The 21082-nt window shown below is 39.4% G+C and overlaps 1 protein-coding gene across 6 annotated transcripts in view; it reads right to left on the minus strand.

The window, feature by feature from the left end:
* Positions 1–854: 854 nt before the first annotated feature.
* agrn (agrin) overlaps positions 855–21082 on the minus strand; it is a 234243-nt gene continuing 214015 nt past the window's right edge. For 4 of the 6 annotated variants that reach the window (XM_053240742.1, XM_053240743.1, XM_053240747.1 and 1 more), the window contains 9 exons: positions 20372–20483; positions 17135–17251; positions 16796–16979; positions 14953–15040; positions 13077–13100; positions 11253–11285; positions 8357–8581; positions 8143–8246; positions 855–3525 (listed from right to left, as the gene is read on the minus strand). In XM_053240742.1, the coding sequence (XP_053096717.1) occupies positions 3368–3525; positions 8143–8246; positions 8357–8581; positions 11253–11285; positions 13077–13100; positions 14953–15040; positions 16796–16979; positions 17135–17251; positions 20372–20483 (1045 nt within the window). In that variant the 3' untranslated portion in view covers positions 855–3367. The remainder of the gene's footprint in view (positions 3526–8142; positions 8247–8356; positions 8582–11252; positions 11286–13076; positions 13101–14952; positions 15041–16795; positions 16980–17134; positions 17252–20371; positions 20484–21082) is intronic. The other 2 variants (XM_053240744.1, XM_053240745.1) reach the window with 2 other exon arrangements.

Below are 21082 nucleotides of genomic sequence, written 5' to 3' on the forward strand. Positions count from 1 at the left end.
TTGATTATGCTCATCCCTAAAAAAATACTTCTTTTAGCATTAGAAGCTGTATATCCTTAAAGGAAAAATCCAACATGAATGACTTTTATATGAGAATTTATAATTAATGTTAATTTTAATAGTGCAGATGATTTGTTGCCTTTTTTTTTTAAAATTCAGCAACAAGTTAGTCTATTTTCACTGGGTAACTGTTTCCTTCATTACCCACAATGCCGCTCGAGTGGCCACTGATAGTGGCGCCGATGGGATTTCATTTCTACCTCGAGATCGATGCAGCAGCACTTTAGTCCTTTAGTCTGTCCAGCACTCTCATCTCCTCACCTGTACTCAAAAGCTTCAGCTTTCATGTTACTTATCCTATCTAAGGCCTACCTAGCTGAGCAGCCGTAATTCAGCGCAACTGAGTCATATAGATGCATTGCATTTCTGGAAATTCTACAAAGTTTGCTGTCTCTACTCTTGCTACATTCTTATTTAATTATGACAGGAATGTCAATGGAAATGTTGAGTAAGATAAGTTTACTGTTTGCTCTTTTGTTCTTCAGATCTAACAGTAAACCCTTACCGTTATCCCTTATGTTTGAGATTGTTTAATTTTTTTTCTTCTATTAAACACCACTTAATTGCTCCCTGTGACATCAGTGCGGTGCACAAATGCCACAAATCACACAAGAATAAAGAAAACACAGCACTAACCAACAAATTAACACCATAGCTGCTAAACACATCACACATATTTCAATGTAAATATATTTCATGTGTTTAAGGGTGGACTTTTCCTTTAAATTCTCACATTGGTCTAGCAAATCTGATGTTTTTCACCAGTATTGAAACAAACAGGTCCCTTAGGCAGATCGGTTTGTTTTACACTTTATTTCATGGTGGTGGGAACACAAGACACAAGTAATAAAGTTAGTAATGGGAATGTCATGCCACTCTCATTCTGAGCACTGCCCTTCAGGTATATTTTAATCAAAACAGTAGTTTACAAAGGCCAGTAATGGAATCCACTCAAAGACATAAATAGATATTGAAAATAGCATTTATACAGTAAATATTCTATCTGTAGAGTCCAGAACATCTATTTTTTTGAGGCATTCTGGGATATTCTCATAAACAGTATTAATACAAATATTAATATCTATGAATTCATTTACATGATGTGGTGATGTGGCTAATATAGTGGCTAAACAGAGAGCATGGAGTAGATTATTAAAGACGTTGACTCTGTCACCGGTGAGTGAAGATGGGTTTAAGGCATTTCTCAGACAGTTCCCATCCAGACAGTGGATGTTCATGCGTGCGCCCCATCTTCATGAGCCCAGCACTCTGTCCTTTCAGCGCCCTCCAAGCATGCAGGAGGTCCCTTTTGTTACACAGCCACTGAACAATGTTTTAAAAAAGAATTACACACGAAGGGGAAAAGATAACAATAAACCGATGAGGATGTAACAGAGGATAGATGTTCAGCTAATGCAGAAATACTGGGCTGTTGAGTTTTGGTTTGTAACACTTGAAATCCCCTCACTGTAAATCAGTATATATCAATATGTGATCTTTTTCTCCCCAGGAACAGAATATGTGAAATGAACAGACAAGTTAGAATTGCTTCCAGTGTATGATACTAAAAAAAAAAAAAAAAAAAAAAAAAAAAAATCCACAAATGCACTTTATTCATTTACATAGTGATAGGGCTATATAAAACGATTTCGGTTGTCTCACTGCTTTAAAAAAAAAAAAAAAAAAAGAAAGAAAAGTAAATGAAAGGAAAAAAAGAAATGAAAGAAATATAGTTTTCTCTCCACAAAATAACATGATACTTTACTATGAACAAGCATATATTTTTAGTTTTTGGACTTGTATTGAAACTAAAAGTATTTCGTACAATGTTCAGGTCAGCAGTACAAACAATCGCATCACATTTGTCTTCAAACATGTTACAAAAATCATTTTCATATAACAAACCCCATGCATTATTATTATAATTATTATTAATAATATTATTATTACTATTTTGTTTCATTTGTTATTGTTTTCGATACGTTTGCTTATTCTACCAGCTGATCCAGGACCCCAGTCAGAAAATGCAAGTGTCTAGACATCAAATGCAAGGGTCTAGACGTCCCTTTTGCCGATGCAAGTGCTGACGGTATTGTTTAAAGCGACGTTCGAAGAAAATCCTGACGAGATCAGGAATGACTGAAAATTCCAAGGACATATCAGTGTTCTGGCAACCGCCCTGCTGTCATCTGTTTCCTGCCGCTCCCATTTCATCTCCTTGTGCTACGGTGCCTCCTCATGGTAGAGACTAGTGTAGCAAGCGTTTCTTGCTTTTAGAGCATGACAGACTGATACATATAAAATGAGGTCCATCGTTTCATTCACCCAAACTCAGAAAAAAAAAAAAACAACCAACCAATCAAACAAACAAGCAAAAAAAAAAAAAAAAAAACCCTCATATCAGAAGAAACATATACATTTCAATGCAACCTGCCAAACTCAGTTTATGCCCTGAAAGGAATAAGAAAGCACAAGATAAACCAAGGCAAAATGAACTTGACATTTAAAAGGTTGCATGCAGCAAGTGGTCATTCTTCAGGATTAGATACGGCGCACAACACATGAGACGGATGCTTGTGATGGGAAAGATTTTTTCTCATTATTCACAGTCTCATGTATTATTGTTCTATCTACTGATAACATCTCACGTGTCAGTTACTGAGAGTTCAGCTTGATATTTCAGACATTTCTGAAGATCTATGCAAATTTCTTTTTTTGTTGACAAGCTCTGAAGCTCTGTATTAGCGAGGAGCTTAAAAACATTAAGAGCAATGTGGCTGGACCCTGGTTACTGTTCTAATGGGACTCGTACACTTGTTCAGCTCAGTTAACAGTGACAGTCTGTTGTTGATAAAGCCAAAAGTCACACATGCTTTGTTCGGAAAACGCTGCTCGAAATAATAGGCATTACCTGCAGCAGTGACTGAGTGGAATGTACATGGTGTACTACAACGTAGGAAATTATGGCACCCAGAGAAGGCAGTCGAGAGAGGACAAACAGCACCTACCTTATTCACCATTTCAAGTAATGAGCAAGATAATGATTTTTTTTTTTTGGTGTTCTAAAAACAACACCACAAATATAATACATATTTTCTTGTCTTGTGACACCATGTAACTGCAATTTGGGAAAAAAAACTGTAGATAAATGGAGGCGCAGATCCAAATAAACCATATATATATAATGGAAACAAACCAAAATTAAAACAATGCCATTTTTTTCCAATATAAAAAGCAATGAAAAGTATACAAAAATAGAAAATAATTACAGCAGTAGACATGGTGTTGGGAGGGAGGTGGTGCCAGGTTATTTGGCTGAACAGTGTAATATTTTGGGGCTGTTTAAGGCGTCTTCCACTAGATGCAAATCCACGCCGTCTACGATCACGTCTTTCACGCAGCCCACGAAGCCTGTGCTGTAGGCCTTGGGAAGGCGGCGGGCCACAGCCATATCCTCAAGACCACCTATGGGAGGCAGAGAGCAGGGAAATGAAAGAAAGGAAGAGAATAATAGAAAAAAACATGAGCATGGAGAAGAAAATAGAGGAAAATAACAGGAAACGCACACAGTAAATATCTGATTTTAAAGGTTATGGGCTCAAGATGTATTACAACACCAATCATTGTTAAAGCCAGCCAGAACCAATTTAGAAGTCATTTGAAGAACTTATTTTAAAGCTGCTGGGAGGAAAATACAACTGCAAGCTACTTGTGGGAAAAAAAACAGATTGTGTTGCACTTTTTCAACACTCTGAGAAAATTTAAACCACATATGACATGCTATATAGGATGCCTAAATAGTACTGACATAAGGTAGTGGGCCAATGCTCAGAAGGTGGTGAGCATTTACACAAGACATTTGGTTTTCATAAACATCAAGTAAAATTCTGAAAAAACTTTCATAACCTACTCATGCTCCCGAGTGTGTGTAAGGTTTACTAATGTAAACCTTGAGTTGATCAACTTCAAATCATATAATTTCCATGGATTACTGCACTTTTTATATGAAATATACTGTCGAGGTTCAACTGCTTATTTTCATTATGTTTAAAGCATTTAGCAGACGATTTATTGAAAAGTGATTTATAGAAGTGCTTTATAGTCTTTATCATAAACCTGCTAGTTCACTAGGTGGATAGGACTATCATCGAGAAAATTTTGTGAAAACCAGTCATTTTAAATTATTGGCATTAATTAAAGAATAGAAAATCCATAAATTAAGACAAATAACAATAATCATTCAACTATGATAAAAGAAATGCTGGCATATAAAAGAGAGAGCGGGCCGGTCTATCTACGCGTAGCTGTAAGCCGTAAACAAATGCCTCTGCTGATGGAAGATTTAGCATTATTTAAGATTTAGTATTATTAATATTATATATTAACAGCATAGAAGTGAGTCAAAATAACTTCCACTTCTGTCTTTTAGCCTTTACCCTCATCGTTCATTTCATGCTCCTTCGAAATGAAGGACTTGACCTTTTATGGAGTTTTGTGGGTGTCACTAAATGCAAACGAGGTGTGTCAGGAATGCGCTTTGCACTTCGAACGCGAATCGTACGAAGAAAATCAGCCTTTCCAAAACTTTTGTAAATTCAGTAGAAAATTTTCATTCCGTTTGGCTTACGCAAAACATTTACACACGACTTAGCTAAAAGACTGATAAATGAGGCCCACTGTGAGAAAAAAAAAAAAACTTTATTGATCACTGATGAGGCTGTGTGAATGTGCTTGTTCTGCAAGATCCTAAATAAAGAGCTATTTGCTAGCAGAAAGCTAGCAATAACTCTAGCTAGCTAGCTAAAATACAGTGTAGGGAACAAAACTGTCATGTCTGGTTGCTTCCTTTCTGGGTATTTTTATTACCCAAACTGTGTTCTCTATGTATTTTGTAACTGATCCATGAATTCTGTTCTCCAGCCTGCCAAAAACACTTGGCACTACACTGATCATGTTAGCACACTAGCAGAAACAAAAGACTATGTGTGTAGAAAATATGCACACATAGGGTGAGCAAATGTCTCAAACCACTTACTCTTGCCTGATATAACTAAGTCAGATATTACAGAGACTCACACCAATCACCATCAGTCACTAGCTGGTTATCATGAGACAATTTCATAACTGGGTAACGATACAATTCCACAACAAGGACTATGTTTCACCACCTAGCGAACAAATAAGTGAAGAAATAAATACTTGTTCAGCAATTCAAAAGCTATCTGTCCATCCCTCCTGAATCCTTACAGCTTACTAATGGTATTATATTGGACAATCTCACTTTTTTCAGTTTTTATTTTCATCTTGAAAGAATCACAAGCATAATAATACCAAAGCGACCATGCAGCAAGGTGTGCCAATACATTCTGTAATATATATATATATATATATATATATATATATATATATATATATATATATATGTGTCTAGTATATATATATATATATATATGTATATATATATATATATATATATATATATATATATATAAAAGGAAATGAGAAACGTGAGGGTGTGCTTTTGTGGGAAAGCTGGTATGAAGTGCTGGAAAGAGGGATGATAAAAAGAGAGCGTAACGCTCAAACAGGTGAGCAGATCAAAAAGCGTTGGGCTCGGCTGTGGGGATACGCTCTGACAGCTCAAGAGTGAGAGTGCTATTCTTTTCCACTAGACACATTCCACTTTTGAAAACTCTTGACTCACATTTTCTCGGATTGTAGCAGTGCCAGCATGCCTAAAGATGAGCTGCTTCACTCTGTGCATCCTGCGATTCATCTCCTTTGCCTATTTTTCTTACTCCCTTCCTCTTTAATCTGCTTGTGAGCTGCAGAATAGGAGGATCTACTGGGTTAATTTCATGCGACGTACAGCTGAATAAGTAAATAAATAATCAGGAATGAAAGAGGGGATTTTAAGAAGAGGCTCTTGATGTGCGAGTTGCTGGGGGATAATGTATTCTAGCTGCGGGGTGACTGCGGCACCTGCTCCATTGCTTTGGAACAGAGGTGGTGGGGGCTTCACTTCTCAATGCACTTGAACTTGTGAAAATTTTTAAACAAGAGACTTCAATATTTCAGTTCTATCAATGTTTTCAACTTTTCTGTGCTGTCTCCCAGTTCTGTCAATCTTTGACACTCGTTTAAATGGGTCACACAGCCTGCAGGAGAGACTGCAACCTATACAGGCCAGTGTCTCTATGGGATACTATGGGATAAATCTACATTATACTACAGTGGTGTTAAATTCTCAAATCTGACTGGTCAGAAGGGTGATTTATTTTCTATAACCGCAGCTCTGACAAGAGTGCCAACATATGTGGCAGATGCTCCACCTAATCTAATAATAAACTGATTGTTGTAATTGCAATTGTTGTTATGAGGAAACATTCTTTAAGGAAATTATTATTTAACATTTTTGGAAGGAGTCTCCAGTGTCAGTACTTCGTAGCACTCAGAGGTAAAGCTAAAGCTACACAAGGCACAGAGGTAAGGTAAAGCTATTCCTACACAGGAAAGTCTTCAGGATGGAGGGCTTTGGTTGCTCTGTAACATGACAAGCTGCTTTTATTTCGCATTAGCAACTTCAAGAGAGTAAAAAAAAAATGTGAGGCTGGCGAGGGAACGACTGTTTATAGTAGCTATAACATTAGTGATAACAGGAACTATCTTGTTTCCAAAGGTTCCACAACATTAAATGGAACTATAAATGGATAAAAAGTACAGTGTGTAATTTTTTTGCTGTGATATATGAGGCATAAAACACTTTGGGATGTGCGGTTATTGGAAAATAGTCAACTGGCTGGTAACAGGCTACATCACACCACCCTATCATTGATTATTTTCTTATAACTGCACACCCCATTGTGTTTTATTCCTTACATCTACAATGCTTATTTCCCAATGTGCACCCAGAGTCATTCACTTAATATTTCATAAATCCTCCCTATAATAGTGCTCTTCCTAGATTAAAAGCAAACACTGAGGCAGTAGTGAGACTCAGAGATAACACAGTCATATTCTTATTCCATAAATGACCAGTCAACGATCGTTCAAAACAAACAGTACCGAGACACACTGTATAAATATTAAAACTGTAGGAGAATCAGTAAAGCATTTCTCCGAGGCAGATGAGTAGATGATTTAGATGAGTTTCACTCAGAAGCCTGTAGTCTTATGACACCTTACAGAGTCTTATGGTGTTTTCTTGAACTTGTTTTAAGACCTGAGGCTCTTTGCACTAAGAATTCTGTTTGGTTCGTTCCAGAAAAATCAGCCAAGGGACTGGGGTTCACTTCAAGATTGCTGTCTCACGTATTTATCTGTTTGTTGAAAACGAATCAGAGTTAAGTTGATAGGTTTGACTTGTTTCACACTGCACATATTTTAACAAACCATAAGGCAAAAAACATTCGTTAAGACGTGTGTGGGAAGAGGCAAGAGTAAGGAAGCTGTGAACACAGTAACACTCGAGGGCGATTCCTGCCTAAACAAACAACATTAAGGAGGTAAAGGCACCAGGGTGTGATTTAAAATGACTAAACACTGCATATATGAAAATGCCTTGTGTGAAAGTTTGCATCATGTGTGAAAACTATTCACTTGTGTGGTTGGGTGTTGAACATTGTCATGCCACTTCCTGTATTCAGTTTTCAGTGCGGTGGAGACAAAATTTTTTGAAGATAGTATACGGCGTCAAGAAGGTACGGCATTTAAACGCATAAAAGAGCTGAAAAAAGCTGAAGACTGAAAGGGTTCAGGTCATCATTGAAAAGAAAGGAAAGAAACTAAAACTAAATCAATAATATGTTAATTAAATAAACATCAATAAGATCATAGTGAGATATATCTACTGTCTCCTATTATGAAAAAAAAAATGTGCACACAAAACACTAGTGATGTATCAAATTATGGATCGTTTCACACTTCAGAGGAATTCAGCTTTACAATACACAGCGTATTCAGGATGAGTGTGATTACTAAATATATTACATTATGTAAGGTGCGCACAATCTATATATGAATGTATATAGTAAAAGACTAAGAAGAGAAGAAATAGAAGAACAGGATGTAGAGGTGCTTTACCCAGCCAAAGAGCACCGTCTGTATCTAGCTGGGTGGCAGCCAGAGGTGAGGAGCCTGTCACTGCTGCCTCATTGCCAACTTGCAGAGATCCATCCCTCAGCGCCCTAATCAGAGAGGAAGAGAGAGAGAGAGAGAGAGAGAGAGAGAGAGGGTCACATACAGTACACTATATACAGTACTTTTAACTTATTCTATTGCTCAAGTTTCAGCATACCTGCTGGCTTTAATGCGGATCCATTGATTTGTGTTGACCCGCACTGATGATCGCAGGACTACTGGTTTGGAACCGAGATCATAGGTCATCTGGACACGTCCATCCACGATGGCCAGCGCAATGTAGTCAGAGCGCTCCACGCCCTTCCCACTCCACAGGAGGAGGCCGTGAGTGGCCTCAGTTTTGATGCTCAGCTCAAACTTGTTCACCAGCAAGGCCTTCTCACTACATTGGGGAGGAAAAAGAGAGATGAGTGCATGTAACAGATATGTCCTGCTCATAAGATTCAGCACTCTTGCTCCTGTGTTACAGTCATCCTCTGAGGATGTTTGTAAGGCTCTGAACATGAAACAGGATATGATATTATTTTTTAATATCATTTCTTTCTTGCCAGTGTGTGCATGGTGACAAAATAATGAAAAGATGTTTAGAGGTAGTTAGTGAATTTTGATGGAGAATTACAGAAAAACTCAAATTTAGGCTTTTACTTATGATACTGATGAACACGTACACAGTTTGACCAGGAGCAAGAAATAACAAGGTAAAGAAGGACAGATTGGCGTTCTGGTTGTTGCTTTCTGCTGTACAATTAATGAACAGTAGGCTGCAAATCATCTGCCTTCACTTTCTATTTCTTTAGTGCCACCATGCCAACCCAGTTCAATAAACTTTTGATGGTTTGATAACCAGTTTTTAAATTTGTTTTAGGTGATAGTGCCTCCTAGTGTTAAAACATGCTTACTGGTTGAGTACCATTATTATTACTTCAGTCCATTTTAGAAATTATGGTAATTCGCAATTTGAGTCTCTGCTCTAAGGCTGTGCTGTCAATTTAGCAACAGATTGCATCTATTCAACTAGCCTGGCTGGACATTGATAAGGTCCTCATAAGGTTTATATGATAGTAAGGGAAGACCTGATAACGTCTACCTGCTGTTTCCATGTGGGACGGCAAGCTAATGAGCGGTGTGTGGGAGAGCAGATTGTGTAGACAAATCCCGAGGGGTCTTCATGGTTCATCAGTAAACTAGGGCACACTGCGGGAGGGGGACCTTGGAGCGTGAACGCCAGAATGAGAGATAGAACTGGTGACACAGTTTAGGTTAGCGACAACTTAAGATGTTTTACTTCATCCTGTGCTGTCCCCCAGAGTGATTCCTTTCCTGCAGAGCGGGGAGGAAGGATGCTCATATTAGCTGCTCTCTGATCTGTGGTTTTGATCTGTTCAGTCGTTGCAGACTTCAGTAGGGAGGTGGAAGTGATGAGCCACCTCCTCCTGTCATCCTCTGGGGCAAACGTTTGAACCTCATAGCTGTAGGCAGGAGGTACCGAGGGCTTTCGCTCTGGTCAGCAGGGACGTGTTCATCACCACATGCACACGCCTCACACTCCCACTTCACACTCGCTCTTTATCACACACACCTCTCACTCCCTCAGCTAACATACAACACTGATTTTTTTAAACAACAGCTCTTTTGTTTAGTACTAAGAGACTCGTTATTGTGAGCTTAAGTGTGCGTCTGAGGGCGATGGTGTGTGGGTTTGATCAAACTGGTAACATCAAAAGAAGAAATTTAACGATTAACGGAGGAACACTGAAAAAGAAAACATAATAAACAGGACACAAGACAAAACGTGACACGACACGAGACAACACAAATGTAGAACAGAGTAAAACAAAACAGTGGACACAAAGACAACTGAGGAAAACAAACAAAAGCAGATAGAGCAGGTGGCGAGAGGACATGAATCTTCACACCACACAGGAGAGCAGCGCGCACACTGGCACGTTCTAGCAAACTGTGGGATCACTGCTTGTTTGCTGATGCGTCATGGCTACTGTTCCTCACAGATGGAAGTTTACACAAGTTTTGAGATTAACGATCTGAGATAACAATACAGCTTGGAGTTTTAGCTGAGAGTGTTTAACCTGGCGGAGGCGAACAGAGTCCAGAGTCAACCACTGTGTGTCATCTCCAATGTAGGGAGCTATCAGGCTGTCTTCTACTGTGGAGCACACTCTGTGTGTGTGTGTGTGTGTGTGTGTGTGCGTGAGTGCGTGCGTGCATTACGGCTTAGCGCCAGCTTAAATGAATCAAACCCATGAAGCAGAGGAGTGGGAAGAAACCAGGCTGTGCTTTTATTTTTTTTCTTCTCGCCCCAACACACGTTTCTCATCTATCGCACCACCGCCTATGTGTATCACTATGTGAAGGCACCCATCTTGAGGAGCACTTCTACAATTGGAAATAATTACAGAGTTGCATTTCTTTAATTAAAAGACAAAATTTCATTATGCAAATTGTGTTCGACGAGGCCATGATGGAGTAAAGATGCATAATTATTTGGTGTAATTGAATTCCTCCCTAATGAGACACATATAATGTGCTGACTGGACTCTTTCCACCAGATTTACCCACCACAGGGCTGCCAGCCAGAGCTTTAAGTCCCCTGGACTTCTCCAAACTGTTCCTTTCATGATCACGCTATCATTAGGAATCAATCTAGAGCTTCTGGACAGTTCTCTGAAGTGGTGCTAAAAATCAGAACCTGAATCCGCCAATGTACAAACACTGCAATAAACATGCACCAAGGGTTTCGTTAACGTTTTAGAGGTGCTTTGTGCAATGGAGTGGTGCTTCATGTTCATTACGCTTTATATTATAGGCTGAATCAGCTTAATGGTCAGAAGCTGGTCACGTTATTTGGGTTGTGTGCCTGTAGGGGGCAGGGCCCCACTCAGGCCACTAAAATGTACTGCTTAGAAATCTCCAGAAGAAAATATGAGGCGTGTCATTTCTCAATAAAAGATACAGGCTGTGGCATTTAGCCCATGTGGAGGAAAGAGGGATGAGGGCGGCATGCCAGGACATGCAGTTCGGACAGGAGGACTCACCTCTGATCTGATGGGGTCTCCAAAGACTCAGGGCTTAGAGGAGCAGGGGAGAAAATAAAGGGCATGCAATAAGCTTAAGAGGGCGAAGGGAACAACCTTTGATCGCGACCTCACTGGGGTAAAGAAGCACAAAGCCCAGAGAGTGCCTGTGCCATGGAGCTAGAAGTTTTTCAGTTTAATCTAGTGGATGTATTATTAAGCCCTTATGGACAAGGTAACAATGTCATAAGAAGATCAACACTGAGCTGTTGCTGGAGGAAGACTAGAATAGCAACAAGGACATGCAAGTGTCCCTGTGCTACATCAATGATGGTTTCATCCTCATCTATCCAAGTGGATGAGATGTCAGAGTGCCAGAAAGTGAGTGACATTTGGACACTTGTCAAAGAAAGTGGAAGAAGGGAATGGAACAATCCGCAAGGGACAAAAAATACACACCTTCAAAATGAACTGGAAGTCCAAAAAAACTGGGGAGAGTGAATGTGTGAAGTGAGTGAGTGAGTGAGTAAATGAGTGAGTGAGCAAGTGAGCGAAGTGAGTGAATGATTTATATAACCAATATCAAGATTCCTCAGGCAAAGCCAATCAAAAACAAGGCACTCCATCAAGATAGCAATGGGGTCAAATATCTAATTATGAAAAGGCAGCGGTAGAAAACTGGTCACTGAAATCATAGGGAATTGGGAAATTGATCCAAGGTTGCGGAGCAAACAGGTAAGAATGAAGACAGATGGGCTGTCCAGTAAACTGTAAAAGCAATATTACGATATTCCAGCCAGCAACAGTCCCAGTGTATTAAAGTCGTCTGAGGAAATCATTAACTTTTTGGCATTTATACAGGAAGAGATGCGAATTAAACATTAGGCCAGTGGAAAAGCCACTTTAGAGGGCCTTGCCCTTAAATTGTATTGACGTTTGGGGCAGCCCACTCACATTACTCAGCACATCTCTGTTAAGGGCCTTTGATTGCCCTTTTTATTAAAAAAAAAAAAAAAAAAAAGACAAATCCTTGATTAATATGTTACTTCCTCTCTTGGCTGGGGACACATTTACTAGATATCATGGTTAATGATTTGACAAAGAAAACTGACATGGCTTAAATGTTAAGAGGAATTCTCCACAAGAGCTATTTAGCGTAATTTAAAATAAATTAAGCCGCCAAATTTGAAACCAGGGATCAGTACAGCCATTACCCAGTTAATTACATTCTGAAAGAAACAAATAATATAAAGTGAGTGCTACTAAAAGGGAGACCATTAATGATTGGGCATTTCACTAATGGAGCAGTTAAAAGGCAATTCTACACTAACCGAAAAAATGCCTGTTCAAAAATGATATAAACTAGTTTGAAGGGTTCACACAGGGTGAAAAACACAAAGCAATCATCAAAGTAGCAGTTAAATGGGGCGTCATTCAGATTCACATAACAGTTAATCACGTTCACTGCAGGTATATGGATATATTTGTTCTAACTGAGTTCTGCATGCTTTCTGTGGAGGTATACTGCAGTGTCTTTGCCGAACACAATGCTCATCATGCATGCCGAGCATGCGGTCCTATAACTAATGCACCTTATGAGAAAGTAAACACCTGATTAACAGAATTTTCCAGCAAATAAAAAGGAATACAAAGCACGGATTTCAAACAGATGAGCCCTGCTTTTTCATGAATATTCATTTATGTGACTCTTAATGGGCAATAACTGAAATAAATATCAAATGTTTACATTTATGCTGAGAAAAATATCAGGTTAATTACTGAAATGTATTCACAACAGGGTTAGTTTGGCTTGTATCTATCCCAGAATACACCTTGGTTACTTACTCAGGGATCTCATTGGTCAGTTGGCTTGGGTGCAGAGAGAAGACAACAAGGAACATTCATATAAGACACAGACAAGACAGACAGACAAACAGACAAAAAGACAGGCAGGAGGGTAGACGAAAGAGTGTACAAACAGACAGAAAGGTGAACTCTAAATATTAATAAATTTTGTGGGGGGAGGGGGGTTCAGAAACCACCGATCCATATTGTCAGAAGATTAAGCTAATAAAATGTTGCGGTCCAATGTGTGTGTGAGTGCCGGGGTGGACAAATGACTAGTCCAGGCACTTGGGAAAGGCAGAAATGTGTCTGGGTGATCAGTATTTTATACTTTTGTTGCATTCAGTCACTAATAATAAAAAAAAAAATCTCCCTACTGATTTTTGAGGCACATTTTTTTCATATTTAAATAACATTCTAAAGTCAGTTCATATATTTCTTGGTGGTGCAACACACCTCAGTGCTGTTACTGTAGCATCTGCTGCATTTGAGGCATGGTAGGAACTATTTTTACTAGCTGGATTAATTAGTTTGCATGGCTAATATGATCTTTTCAGAATTATGAATACCGAGTCAGGCAGAAACGCTGATGAAACTTAGTAAAATACAGTACAGTCTGCAAAACTGCCATTACACTTTAATGTTAATACACCACACCATCACCTCACATTTAAAAACATATTGAGCAAAAATTGAGACATTAGCTGGATTTGAATAACGTCATTCAAGTACAATGCTACTAGGGAACAATGCTGTATTAGCTTCCTAGAAAAATGGCAGTGACATTATCAGTAGAGGATAAGGAATAAAGCAACACCAAAAGTGGAATTCCTTATACATCCCTAGTCTGTATTAATGTAGTGCTAACTAGCTTGGCATACATCTTGCTAACTAGCTTGGCATACTTTTCAGTGAAATTACATTATGCCACAGGTTTTAATTCAGATTTTAAGCTTTAGGTCAGTCAGTGTTGATGAATTTTCTATAACAACAGCTCTGATAATAGCGCTGTGCAGCAGTGTTAATAGGTAAAGCTGTTCTTTTAAGTTTGCCAGTGCAGGAAAAGTCTTGAGAGGAGTGATCTTTGCACTTTGCATTTTATCAGTAAAAAGAAGAACAACAATTTAAAGAGAATGAGGCTAGCGAGGGAAAGCCTTTGTGCTGGGCTGCATCACACCACCCTTATGGTAATTACTTTCCTATAACAGCACCACCATGTTTTAGCCTAGTTTAATTACATTTACCAACACGGGACTCCACAAGCCCACTGAAGCTTGCACAGTGGGCTGGCTTGTGAATTTATTTGTCCACCGCTGAACTCCTGTTTACTAGAACACAATATAACAGCCATTGGCTATTAGGATCCACTAATAGGATGCCTCACAATGCACTTAGCAGTATCCCTTTTACTTATTACAAGCAAATGAATAACATTGTGACATGGCTATTGACCCAATATCTGAAGAGCCACAGGCATATGAGGCTAACTCAGAATTCCTGGAACAAGGAATTAGCTCATGATTGAAGAAGAAGGCAATTAGAGAGAGAGAGGTGCTTTTTCAATATATGCTCTAATAGAGATGTGAGGTTTTGAAGCTGTTGTAATGGCGAAAGGGGTTTTGTACAATACAGCAGTGCTCCACAGGACAGTACTGAAAGCATGTCGCTCCAGGCAGTACCGTAATTGGAACCAGCCAACTAATTAGCGAGACTCCCTGAAAACCAGAGACAGGGTGCTAAAGAACGGGCCATTAGCCCAAACCAGGAGGGGCCTAAACGATTTAACTTATAATCAGGCAAATACAGAGAGAGGGCGCCATAACTTATGCAGAGCGCACAGGAGAACATTTCAACGTTGGCGAGAACTCCTCCTTACCTCTTGGTGACTCCATTGTGATATTCGATGAATGTTCGTCCGTCAAAAGCTATGGCCTCGGACTCTCCGGCTGCTTTCTCGTAGGTAGCTGGAGAAGATGAGAGGATGGTAAGGAATATACCACTTCCTATTAATTATGAGTGGAAGTGTGATGTATTGTAATTTTCATGCCTATGTGGTTTAATTAATGTAACAGAAACAGCAAGGAGGCCCCGCAAGGTTAATGAGGTTAGTTTTGAAGTTTTTCAAGTTGTTTTAATGTAGCTTGTGTGCATGTGTTGAGAATACAAATGAAACTGGATGGTGTAAAGCTTCTCAAATGCATAGCTTTGAAAAATAAACACACAGCCAATGTCTTGTAAAGACCATAATATGTGATAAACACTTAACAGCGCATAAGCCAGAAGAATTCCACTTTGGCACCTGTGTGTGTGTGTGTGTGTATGAGTGTGAGTGTAGTGTAGATATACTTTATATCTGCATCCAGATGTTTCTTATTGTTCATGGTAGTTATAGTCAAGGTAGTAATTTAAGTGAACTACTTTCACGACATAGTGTTTGCAATACTGAAAACATTCACCATCTGCCTAAGCATCTCCTGAGCATAGTCACATAAAATAAGTTGGAAATCAGATTTAAAGTATTTGTCAGTGCATGTAATGATAAAGCAAAAGGTTTACTTTTCTTTATACCACAGTGTTGCTGAATTTATTTTGATTGGTCAGAAGGTACTGATTAATTTCCTATAACAGCATTCCTATTACAGTTTATATTATTGCCTGTTGTTGATTAGAATTTATTGATTAGAAAAATGTTATTGATTAGAAAAAAAGGATTACAACACATTCTGTTATTTAAAAAAGGCGTAATTGGTTATATAGTGAATCTTTCTGAGATGTTTATTTAACATTTTAAGGAAGGAGTCTCCAGTGTCAGTGTTTTTAACAGTCAGAGGTAAAACTGTACCTTTAACATTTCACAGTAAAGTAGAAAGATGTTATGCTTTGTGGTTTCTCAATAACAAACTGCATTTTTATATCTGCTATAGCGTAAGTGATAACGGGAACTAGCTTCTACAACATTAAATGAAAATATTAATGGATTGAAAGTATGATGTTTCAGTCTTACATAAATATAACAATATCAAATAGCTTTGGTGTAAGAGATGGTAATAAAACACTTCAGGATGTGCTGTTTTAGGAAAATAATCAAATTCGGGGTGGTGGGATGTGTTACCACCCAGATGTTAGGAAACAGCATGCCCTGTCATGTTTTATTCCTTATGTAATAGAGCAACAAGATGAGAGGGCTTGAGAAGAAAGAACCAAAGATTTCAAAGGTCAGCAATGTGAGTCATGCCTAGCTCAAGCCTCTCAAATCAGATTAAAACGTTCACAACAATTCCAGTTTAAATATTAGCATCATGATTTACAGATATAATCCCAAGTCCCTAATGGATTTTCTATGACTAATTTATGAGCAAGAGTGAAAGTTGACATTTAGCTGTTGGGAGGCAGGTGAGCAATTTTGTGGCATCAATACACATGTAGTAAAAAATCTATTTTGTCATTGATTAGCTATCTGTGCATTTCACACTAGTAATAACAAATTGTACCACTTATAGGGATACACACGTTTTATAATTATTATTATTGACTTTATCTCAGTGCTACGATATTTTAATTTGGGCTTGCTACTCCTCTCGCACCAGCTCAGAAAGCTAATTTACAGCCCTGCTTAAGCAAAGCTTATCTCTAGGAAAGTGGCATGGATTCTATATTAGAAAGCGGATTTACAGAGTCGGAGGATTAGGAGCAAGGTAAGAGCAGAGAATTGTACTTACTGTGCTGGCAGTGTGGTCCCGTGAAGCCGAATGGACACACACACTCGTAGCTCTCTAGCAGTGGATTGCACTCGCCACCATTCTCGCACACATCTGTGGAACAAGGGTGGTGTGTGTACATGTACACGTCGCTGGAGTGAAGAGCGTTATCGGCCTTTAGGATCGGCGTGCCCATCAAAGTAATCTGAAGCCAAACAACACGGATCAATGAACCAGAGCACGGTTACAAAAAGCGGTGTTACAGCACCAAAGCTGGACACCCTGAAATCAATAATAATGCAATAATAATATTGGCAATATTCATAAATAGTAAGTAAGACTGACACAATGAGTTATTACCTTCTGGATGGCTCCCTTAAATCCAGCTTTAATTGACGCTGCTCTGGCCAGCTTACGGAAATCTGGTGCTCCGCCCACATAAAGGGATTCCTTCAGGTTGAGATCTGTGTGCTGGTTCTGTAGATCGAACAAAGCAGGATGAGAACGTACGGCACTGATATTATTAGTACAGCACCTCTGAAACTCATCTATTTAATATGTCATGCCCTATTTTATTTTACATTTGTACTAGCATAGCTGAATGGGCATCACAGCGTCAATAGAAACTGATGGTTTGTTTTATAATTTATTAATTCAGCTCATATTTGATCCTTAGCCACATCTATGAGAAGCATAATTGATTTTAGTACAGCTCAATAGCAAATTATTCCGACTCTACATATAAGAAAGAGAGGGAAAAAAAAGAGAGGAAGAGACACAAAGAGAATCGGAGTGACTGAAATGGAAACGACAGATATGGATGGTGTTTTAATGAGTATAATGGATGTATGATTATTTCTTTGAAATTTAAAACTGTAAACCTTAATAAGGGTCCCATTCGCACCATGGATAACCATGAAATCATTCTTCAACTAGCATGAACATTGCTCCAAATACACTGGGATTTTTTGTTCCAGGAGGCTACATATGTACAGTATTAAAGGTTTTTTAATTTTATGTAGGGCAATTATTGCTTCAGGATAAAACCCAAGTTAATTGCTGTGAAAAAAAAGATGGAAAGTCCAACATGCACTGGCAGTTTTCTGTGCCCAGTCCAGCTTTTATCCAAGCATAAGAATAGGCTGAGGCTTGAAAAGGCTTGGCAGTGGACCTGTAGACCCGGCCAAAGAGGAGAATGGGCCAGCTAGCATAGCCAGTGCTGTTGGAGTGCAGCTGAGCTCGCTGTGGACTGAGCTGGGTTTTAGTGAGGAACCTTGGCACAAATCTGCCATGCACTTGCACCAGAGCAAAGGTATTCAAGTAAAATTGGCAATGATCCAGTTACATAAAATTCTTTGCAGATAAGTAACTAAAATGACAGAATGGTGACCACAGTTACCATTAATACCATTAGTGATCCATTCATGGCTATAAATAAGAAAATTCAAAGTATGATTTGTTTCGTAGTGGCACTATGAATGTTACGACTTCTAACTCTGGACAGATGAAGCAATTGATGTGGGGATAATAAACGCACACTTCTTTGTCCAATCATCTTTAAACATTCCCTTTTTGTGGTTGCTTTTTTGTCATGTTGTCAGTTTGCTATAAGACCAGAGAGGGTATAAATAAAACGAAAAATCTGTGAAAACGCTCCCTTTTCTGAAATAACATCTCTATGCGGTAGCTAGTTGCTGCCCTAATGAGCTGCCTTCAGTAAAAAAATGCATGTGATTGGATAACGTGATTGGTCATGTTTATAAATATAGACGAACAGACTATGGACACTTTTTTTATACATTTATCAGCTAAAAAGTTTTTCATGTACGTGAAACGGTCCACTGAAATACTTTGCCAGGTCCGCGTCTGGACCGCGGTCCACCCGGTGACGACCCCTAACCTAGAGTTTGGACAAGATGCATTCACTTTCTCCATGAATCCCTCTCTCTTTCTCTGTGTTTCTCTCTGCTGGAATGTGTTGACTGCCTGACTGAGGCTGTTACATGGAATTTTCTCTGAGGGGGAAAAAAAAGAACAAAGAACAAAGTTTGTCTTTCAACTACACAGCCTCCCTCTCTCTCAATCTCTCTTCCTAGCTTCCCCTCTCATCCTTCCTCCCTCCTCCTCCTCTGCTATTTAACTGTCTCCCTGCACTGCGCGACTGTTTAATGGCCCTCCCACGCAAAACTAATGAAGACGTTTCATTGTTGTAGGAAGGCTTGAAATAATGGTGGTCAAATGATAACTCTCTTTCTCACCGCCCCCATACCAGCTGGCTTGAGCTGAGAGCCAAACCGAGGTTTCAACTGCCCCTCTCTCTCTCTTTCTCTCTCTCTCTCTCTCTCTCTTGTTATCGTTCTCTCTAGCATATGGAATGGTGTGAAAGCAGAGCTCTCTCATCACTTAGCTCCTCAGCCTGCTATTGTCGAATGGAGAATGGACCTGAGATGAACAACGAGCTACTTGATGGGGCTGCCGGAGAGTATGAAGATGTTCGAGTGGATGACCAGGCTTTAGTCATTACCTTGCGTGATTTCTGATATCCAGACAGCGCACGAAAACAACAACACAAGGGGAGGGAAGGAAGAAAACAAAATGTTACCAGAGAAGAAGAAACAGAATGTCAGTACTAATAGAACTCCATGCAAACATCAGACATTAAGCATGGCAAGCAAACGGAGGGCTTCAAAAGAGCAATAAGTTAAAAAAAAAAAAATCTGGGAGAATATAAAAAATTCAGAGTGTTTTGCACCAGTGCACCCACACACTGTTTATATTTGCTTCGTGACATGATAGTGTAGTTAGAGCTCTTTCAGCCGAGCTGGCGAGGCAGTGGAGACTTCTGTAGCAAAATATTTCTCCTGGGGTCTGCCTTTCATAACAAGCCCCTTCTGCTCTCTTTGCCCCATTTTTTTCCCATCATCTTCTTTCTTTAATAAGATTTTCTGCCTCTGCTGCAGTAACTGAGCACCATTACAAAAATGTAGGACGAGCAATAAAAAAGATACACATCACTCTATACAATCTACACATGACTACATGGCTCCTATCACAAGTTGTCCAATTCTCCAAATATTATTTAATTGGAGAAATGGACAAATGTTCAAATGATTTATTTTACATGGTTCTCTGTCAGTTTTCTGAGTAAAAAAAATTACTAAAACAAAGGGGGGAAGAAACCCTACCAAACTCAGGAAGTGGTTTGTGCGGACGAACGTGAGTGGGTGCACAATTGCGTGCAGAAAGTGCAGCAAAGCAGTCACAATATTTGTGCCATTTATACACATACAAAAAGACACACGGACGCTGCGGCAACACTTTTAAAGCTTCACACACATACGCCACATAACCTACAAATGCAACTCCACAAGATGCACTCAGATTTTCCATTAGCCAGGACACTACAGTGAGCCAGGAGAGAAAATTGGCCCCAGATTTACCCAAATTATCATTAAAGGTTGGGAAGGTGGGCTGGATAAGTGCAGCTCGGTGGTAATATGGGGCCAAGGCTGCCCTCGTTTGGCTCAGCTGCATCAACACAGGCAAAGCTTAGCATGGGTTTAGCATGAGGTTAGCACGGGGTTAGCATGGTCTTACCGGAGCCTCTCCTCTGACTGGGTCTTTGCCATTAATAGTGATTTCTCCCTTACGGTTTGCTCGCTCCAGGTTCACCGTGTTCCATACGTTCAGCTTGAGCTTCTCTTTACTCCTGTTGTCACACACATGTATAAATGCATCAGTTAGTGCACTAATTACTCTTACACCACAGCACTGCTGAATTCTCAGATCAGAGTGGTCAAAAAGTGTTGATTCATTTTCTATAACAGCAGCTCTGACAGTAGTTCCAGCTGTAATTCAGATCACGGGTTTATATGAAGGTGCTCGTTCTAATACGTTATCGTTTCTATAGTAAGTCTACAAAATCTAAGGCTAATAATCAATGGTTAACAAACGTGTTGTTATTTAACAAATAAAAATGTATTTTAATTTTTGATATGGTGGGGGAAATGTTGATATAATTGTTGAAGCTTTCTGTAAGAGGATTTTTAGGTTTCTGTAAGAAGAGGTTTATTTAACTGATAGTGATAGTGAAGTGACTTGTGGCCAAGTATGGTGACCCGTACTAGGAATTTGTGCTCTGCATTTAACCCATCCAAGTGCACACACACAGTAGTGAACACAAACACACACCCGGAGCAGTGGGCAGCCTTTTTTTTCCGGCACCCGGGGAGCAGTTTGGGGGTTTCTGTGCCTTGCTCAAGGGTCTCACCTCAGTCGTTGGTTTGAGGGTGGGAGAGAGCGCTGGTC

This window comes from Pangasianodon hypophthalmus, chromosome 16, assembly GCF_027358585.1.
Source record: "Pangasianodon hypophthalmus isolate fPanHyp1 chromosome 16, fPanHyp1.pri, whole genome shotgun sequence".
NCBI lineage: Eukaryota > Metazoa > Chordata > Actinopteri > Siluriformes > Pangasiidae > Pangasianodon > Pangasianodon hypophthalmus.